Source organism: Charadrius vociferus, unplaced genomic scaffold (assembly GCF_000708025.1).
Source record: "Charadrius vociferus isolate BGI_N301 unplaced genomic scaffold, ASM70802v2 scaffold333, whole genome shotgun sequence".
In the NCBI taxonomy this organism is placed as follows: domain Eukaryota; kingdom Metazoa; phylum Chordata; class Aves; order Charadriiformes; family Charadriidae; genus Charadrius; species Charadrius vociferus.
Window position 1 is genome coordinate 1384192 of NW_009647682.1, and position 7491 is coordinate 1391682.

Consider the following 7491-nt stretch of genomic DNA (forward strand, 5'->3'; position numbering starts at 1 on the left):
TGGCCAGCCTGTCCTGAGCCTGATCCCACTGCCCCACCTGCTCCCCAAAGCCCCCCCTGGGTGCAGGAGCCTTGGGCAGGGGGTCGATGTGGGGCTTAGAAACCCTCAAACCATCCTTCTGGGACAATTTTGTGCCCATGACGAGCAGGCGGATGAAAGCCAGGAGCCCTGCCCAGAGATGAAAAGCACTCGCCCCCATCAGGTCCCCAAGGGGTGCTGGTGGTGGTGATCCCACATGCCCCCCCCAGCACTGCACGGCAGCACTGTGCAGCAAGAACAGCTTGGTCTTGTACGGTGATGGCGGGGGACTGACTGCCTTGCAGGCTGCAGAGCACCTCAGCCCAGTGGTGGGCAGGCTGGGCTTTACTGGGACCAGTTTGAGCCCTACAAACCATTCCAAGCCTGGTGCTTTTGGAGGGATGCTCCCAGGGGCTGGCTTGGCAGCAGCTGCTCTCCTGCCCCTTCCCCCCCAGCTGCCCATGCCCACCCCAGACCCCCCAGGTTTTAGGGAAAAGCCGTCCGAGCCCCAAGCGCTGGCTCCCCGCGGCTCTGCTTGGTGGTGCCGGATGGCTGCATGTGCGATGTGCTCTAGGTTACTGGTTTATTGAGCTCGTACAGGGCACTGCTTGGATCTGGTGGGATATAGTCACTGGGACCTTCTCCTACTGTGAAGGGGGCTGGCAGGAAGGGATGGGACAGGACGAGGGCAGTTTGTGTTTGCTATGTCCTCTGCATGCTACCATGGAAACCCTCTGTAGTTTCAGATGGGACCTTTCTGCCACAGCTCCATCTCCAGAGCAGCAACCCCTCTGAGCCTGGCCAGGCAGCCAGGATGGAAGGGTGCTGATGTCCTTGCTGGCCTTTGGGCAGAGGCAAGGAGGCTGCCAATGTAGCCACGGGGACTGGGGTTTCAAGCCCCACTTGCCCAATGTGGGGTTTGAAGCCCATGGCACAGCCCCCCTGAGCTGTCTCTTCGGCTTGCTCCACGTCCAGACACTAATGGCAAAACAACGTTTAGTCTTGGGAGGAGGTGGTGGATTGATCTCTACAGCTCCTCGGTGGCACTTAGCAAGGTGTGCCGAGGGCCAGGAGGGGTGGAGGGGACTCCCGGGGCTTGTCAAAGAAGATGGAGGAGGACATCTCTGTTTTGAGCTTGCTGTCGGCGCTGCCTTCGCTAGAAGCAGTGTCAGGGCTGCAGCCCTCACAGCAGCAGCAGCAGCAGTCCATGAAGGCCTGTCCCAGGGGTCTGCAGAGGCACAGGAGCAGGACGGGTGTTACCGAGCACTTGAAGAATAGGAAGAACTGGTTGATGAGGTTGAGCAGGTCTAAGGTCTGTTTGGACATGTCGGGGGACATGTAGGCCACCACGATGTTGCAGACATTCTCAGGGGTGGTGCAGAGCCCATAGATGATGGTCAGCCCGATGATGGTGCAGTTCAAGTGACTCTCACACTGGCTGTGCTTGGTCCCTCGGCACTCAGTCTTCTTCTCGGTGCCGCTGATCCTCCGGGTCACAAGCTGGCAGCTCACGGTGAAGAGGATAGGCAAGCAGAAGTAGCAACCGAAGTACCACCACATTCGAGCATTTTGGTAGGTGAGCACCAGCGAGTAGACAGACTCTGGCAGGTTGGATGAGGGCTTCATGGTGCAATACTCCGTCACCATGCCGGACACAGGTGATGTGTCCTGCGCCAGCTGCCAGAGCAGGATCTCTGGCACCGACAGCGTCATGGAGCCCACCCAGATGACGGCCAGCTTGGCGATGATGGACTGGCACTGCTCAATGGGCCGGGCACTGGCCTGGGGGCTGGTGGCTGCGTGGAACCTGTCAATGCCCAGGGCACAGAGGCTGAAGGTGGTGACTCCCAGCGATGATACCTGGTGAGAGGGGAGGCAGAACAAGTGGGCCTTGCTGCAGAGACGTCATGGAGGGCTTGGCTTTACCAGGCTGGTTGGAAACCCCTAGCTACCCAAGACCAAAGCCCAAGACCCTTCCTCCAAGGTTTTAGGGGGGTCACAGTCTGTGGAGACACTTTTCTGTGAATACTGAAATGGCAGAGGATAAAAATGTCCCTTGACCCGTTTGTCCCTGCCCAGCTCCCTTTTCTGCAGAACGGAGAGGCTCTGCTGGATGTCTTGTCTGTCGATCAAAATCAGGCTGGGAATAGCAGGATTGTCTCTTAGGCTCTTCCTCTATTCTGGTTGGCTCTTGGAGAGGAAAAGCAAGGAGCATCACACCCACCAGCACCTTCCCAGGGTCCCCAAGGCCCCCCAGCTACCCCAGGCTGGCTTGTCCCTGCCCTGCTCTGCCTGCTTCCCGGACAGGCCAAACGAGTTGAAGGCACCGTTGTCACAAATCAGCTTGGGGCAATTTCCGCTGCATTGAGAACGGCAGGAAAAACATCCTGTTTGCCAAAGGGAAGAGGCCAAAGGAGGCAGAGGAATCACGGTGGCTCTGGAGGGCTGGCAAGGAACCGGGGGTCACAATCAGCATTCACAGTCTCATCCCGAGCTGCAGCTTTGCTCAGAGCCAAGTCCCACAGCCCCCGGCCAGGAAAATGGTAGAATCACGTGCCGGTGCCCCCCAGCCCTGTGGCCATTTCTGGTCTCACGAAGCCATCAAATGTCACCCTGTACTGAAGGACCTTCCCAGCACTCAGGAAACCTCCCAGGGCTCTGCACGATGCCTGGGCAGCATCCCTAAACAGCTCTGGCACCGCCCCCACCCAACCCCCCCAGCCTTTTTCACTGGTCCTGGGTTGGCCCCTTCAGTGTTGCAGAGCACAGGATCTCATGATCAGCACTGATGCCAAGCACCCAACATCACCGCTCAGTTACGTGCAGCAGCATTCCCCCAGTCACAGCATCAGGGCACTAGCCTAGCATCACCATCCTGCACCCAGCCCCACCACCCAACAATATTGCTCATGTCCCAGCTCCTCTGCTCAATGCCCAGAGCCACCCCAAGCACCCAGCACCCTTGCTCTGCCCCACAGCCAGCACCCAGCGCACTTGCCCAGCTCCCTGCCTGGCACCTGCAAGCTCTCCCAGAGCTGCTGTGTTGCTGCCTCTCCTCTCCCCCTACACCGTCCCAGAGGCTCTCCTGGTCCCCTTGGTCCTAGCATGTAATTCAGACATGGCAGAGCATCCTTCCCCAGTGCCCGGGCAGGGATGCAGCTGGTGCTACCCCAGGAACATCCCTGCACACCGCCTGGCACCAGGAGCCCATGTAGTCAGCTCTGCTCCAAAAACCTGAGTTTGTGCTCCCCCCCCCCCCCCCGCCCCTGCCACCTCCTGAGCATTTGAGTAGCTACAGAGTGGAGGACACAAGGTGTGCTTCTTCCTGAGTTCATCCAGCAGCCTGAAGCACTTGCACAGTCCCATACAGAAAGGCTGGACATTACTGGGCTGCAGACTGATTCCCCTCTCCTGGGTGATTCTTTGCTGGGGATTTAGCTCTGGCCTTGCCATGCCCTCCCACTCAGGCTGAAGGGTCCCTGGCACTGGGTCCCAGGTGGACAGAGAAGCCCTGGAGCCCCTTTCAGCCCTTGCTCTGGGGCCCAGAGGCAGGAGGGCAGGGCAGGACTGGCAGCGGGGCAGGAGTAGCCTCCTGGGTGGACCACACCAGGACCATTCCCCCCCCCGGGGCTATGCCATGCCTGTCCTTCAGCAGCCCCAACATCCCACCGACCTTCCTGCCTCCTTCGAGGACTGAGCTGTCCCAGAGGCACCCCAGTGCTGCTGAATCACTCCACCTGGAGGTGTCACCCCCAGGGATCCCCCCAGGGACATGGCCAGGGAGCCCATGGGCAGCTCAGAGACAGGCCACGGCAGACCCTCCTCAGGAAGGGTTCTGGTCCAGGGACATCACCCTTTCCTTCCTGTCCTGAGCCCGCCTGACTGGGCAAAGGCGGGTCAATATTCTGCTGCTCTCCGAGTCCTCCTTCCACCTGGCTGCGACCTCAGGGGCCTGAGGGAGAGGATAGGGATGAGGCAAACACTACATTTAATAGAGGATGGGGCAGGAAACCTCCAGAAACGAGCAGCTCCTGCTTGCTCAGCAGGGCAGACTGTGGAGAGGTGGGGGTGCCCATCTCTTCTAGCAAACATTGTCCTGCTGGGCTGTAGCTAGCAGCTTTAGGGCTGTGCCTGGCAGGCCACCCAGGGTGTGGGTCCATCACCCCAGGCCTGCACCCAAAGGACCCGGTGGCATCGCTGGGGGCCCCTGCTGGGGGTGTGAACGTCCAGGGACACTCGTGCCTCTGCAGACCCTGCACAAAGGCACTGACACCTGGGAGCTGACTGTCATGGTGCCAGCAGGGGACGGAGCAGCAGGACAGAGCGGGACCACTGGTGATGGCCTCAGACCTGCTTACCTCACAGCCTTGGCAGCCGGTGCCATGCCATCCCATCCAGGCCCATGTCTACCCCCCCAGCCTGTGCTGGAGTCACCCCAACCTTCAGCTGCTGTTGGGGGAAGCAGGAGAGGGTAGTCCAGCCACCCAGGGAGTGGGCTGCAGCCAGGTCCCACACCTGAGAGCCCTGAAGGTCCCAGCAGAAGCTGGACTAGGCAGGGGGATGTTGGGGAGGGTATTGTGGTGGGACATAGACTCACAGAACTGTCTAGGTTGGAAGGGACCTTTAAGATCATCAACCTAACACAGCCAAAACCACCACTAAACCATGTTCTTCAGCACCACGTTTACCCGCCTTTTAAATACTTCAGGGATGGTGACTCCACCACTTCCCTGGATAGCCTGTTCTAATGTTTGATAACACTTTTGGTGAAGAAATTTTTTAATACCCATCCTAAATCTCCCCCAGTGCAACATGTCAATGTCTGAGGGCCATTTCTTTGCCTGTAGTGACTGAGCTCCCTGTGGCCAGCAGCCTTCCCCATCTGAGTGCCAACGCCTGCTCTCTGTCCTCTCCAGCTGTTATTTCTGAGCAGGCTTGAGTCCTGGTGATGGGCATGGACAGGTCTGGTGATGACAGATGGTCAGGTCCCAACCCAGCATGGTGACAGCCCTGGGAGGGGCAGGGCTGGCCTCAGCATGAGTGCTGAGGGGCACCAGTGGTCCTGTGCAAGCTGGTCAGGTTTGGGGAGAGCAAGGGCAGCAGCCCCTGGTCCCTCCAGCACAAGCCATGGCCTCATCTTGCAGCTGGTTTTTGTATGTTGTCAGGGGCACTGACCATGGGAGTAGGCGCTTGGTGGGACGGGCAGGTTTTGAACCCTATCTGGCCTGACCAAGGCTGAGAGGGTCTTCAGGGACCTGACACTGTCTCTGATCTCTTCCAACCTTGTGTTTGCACCTTTCTTCGATAAACCAGGCTTTGGAGCCCCAGACAACACGCACAGGTGGGCTGGGTCTGTCTGTCATTCATGGGCACAGAGGGGATCTGCCTGATGCCAGCCATCCCTGCAGGATGGGAGATGCCCCACAAAGTGGGTTTGTTTTCAACCCAAGAGCAGGACCATGCAAAACCATGCTATCCGGGGTGTTTTCACTCATTCTGCTTTCCCCTGCCACCGCACCACAGTCCCTGAAGCCTTCTTGGTGGGTCCCCAACTCACCCTGAATGTGGCCAAGCCATCATGTGTGAGCCTTGAGGACAAGCAAAGATCTCAGGTTCCCAAACATAATCCCTGGGCTCTCCCACCCCAGTGCTGCTCAGCACTGCCCCACCTGCAGCCCCCTGCCCTGGGGCCATCCTCAGCAGCCCACCATGGCCCATGATGCAGGTCTCTGGGGCACACAGCCCTTGTGCCATGCCACAGGCAACATGACCTGCCCCTACAGCAAGAGAGCAGAGAGAAGATGAGTCCTTGAGCCCTGCAGGGCCCTGTGCAGCCCCTTACCTCCATAAAGGGCACGATGCGACAGGACACGTCCCCCAGCAGCCTCTTCTTGGTGATCTCGTTGAAGATGACCACAGGCAGGCAGAAGAAGAGGATGAGGAAGTCCCAGAAAGCCAGGCTGGCCAGGATAGAGTTCCAGGCACTCTTCATGTAGTAGTTGTGCCACACGATGCACATCACGGAGAGGTTTCCGATAATGCCCACTGCGAAGACGATGAGGGACAGGAACATCACGGCATAGGCACTGTAGGAGTTCTCTGTCACCGGGTACAAGGGGTTCTGGATTTGTAACCGTTTGTCAGACACAGTGGTGAGGTTGGCTTGGGGTTCTATCCCCTCCCCATCTGTGGGGACCTCTTGTTGCTGCTCAGATGGGTCCGTGCTGGATGGCAGCAGGGCCTTGGTTGGGTGCAGGCTGGCGGAGTTGAGGGGCCGTGGGAACTCCACCCGCACCCCTGGCACATACTGCTGCACCGACTTGGAGTCCTCCTCTGTTCCCCGACGCAGCCTCTCCTTCATCACCTGGACCTCTGGATTGTCCCGGGAAATCATCAGCAGAGTCCTGCCTACATCTTCACCCTGGCCATGGTGGGGGCTGCTTTCCCCAGCGTTGCCTTGCATCGCCGCAGCTCCCAGCACCAGCAGCATCAGCATCAGGAGGACAAGTGGCGGCAGATAAGGCATCGTCCCCTGCGCACCCTTCGGAGAAAGCATGTGGCGGGAGGCACAGCAGCCCCGAGCGTAGGGACCCCGGGGCTGCGGGCAGTGAGGGAGCAGTCCGGAGGAGCAGCTGGTTTATCTGGCTCCGGCCGCTGCTCTGGGCTCTCCGGAGAGCTCTGGGCAGAATAAAAGCTGCGCTCGGGAGCGGCAGAGCCAGGCCCTCTGCTGGTCACCCACCCGCTCCTGGGGACTCTGCCAAGCTCTCGGAGATGCGCCAGCGCCCAGGCTGGGCAGCTCAGCATCCCCTAACATCCCCCTGACAACCCCCAATGCCCCCCCAACACCCCCCCAGCATCCTCCAACAACCCCCAACATCCCCCCAGCATCCCTCATCTGCCGAGAATCCCCCAAACATCTCCCCGACATCCCCCAACATCCCTCAACATCCCCCCAGCTTCCCCTAACATCTCTCTCAACATCCCTCAGCATCCCCCAACATCCCTCAACATCCACCACATCTCCTCAACATCCCAACATCTCCCCAGCATCCTCCCAGAACAAGCCAGATGAAGGATGGCCACAGCTTGGCACTGGGGATGGTCTGTCAAGCTCAGCTCTTCCCACTCGAGATCTCCCACCCTCTTCCCCCCCAACAGTTGGCACTAATGATGCCCGAGGTCTGGCACTGGGCACCATCTGGCCTGTCCCCTGCACACTCAGCCTGGACTCAGGATGGCCTTGAATGGCAGACCACCTGTCCGGGGCTGGAGGCTGACAGGTCTGCCCTCGGCAGGAGGGCAAGAGGAAGGAATGGCTGGCCTCAGGCCCCATCAGGGTGTCAGATCTGCTGGCCCAGTTCTCCCAAGGTTTGTTGCTGCTTTTCCTACTGAATTCCCCCCGGGACAGGGATTTGAACAGAACTGAGACCTCTGATCCCCTGTACTTCTCCCCATACCTATCATCTCTCCCTC

General features: G+C 59.3%; 1 protein-coding gene across 1 annotated transcript; it reads right to left on the reverse strand.

Annotated features, from left to right (window-relative positions):
- Positions 1 to 843: 843 nt before the first annotated feature.
- On the reverse strand, positions 844 to 6544 carry GPR37L1 (G protein-coupled receptor 37 like 1). Its single transcript, XM_009881351.1, has 2 exons — positions 5861 to 6544; positions 844 to 1878 (listed from the first exon to the last, which is right to left on the reverse strand). Exons 1-2 carry the CDS (start codon positions 6542 to 6544, stop codon positions 1066 to 1068), a joined length of 1497 nt encoding a protein of 498 aa, XP_009879653.1. The 3' UTR covers positions 844 to 1065.
- Positions 6545 to 7491: the final 947 nt, after the last annotated feature.

Excerpts from the sequence above, each read along its gene's own strand:
- GPR37L1 (XM_009881351.1), bottom strand. The coding sequence starts at position 6,544 with ATGCCTTATCTGCCGCCACTTGTCCTCCTGATGCTGATGCTGCTGGTG. Across the intron at positions 1,879-5,860 it reads GCATCGTGCCCTTTATGGAG|GTATCATCGCTGGGAGTCAC; the intron begins GTAAGGGGCTGC and ends CCCTCTCACCAG.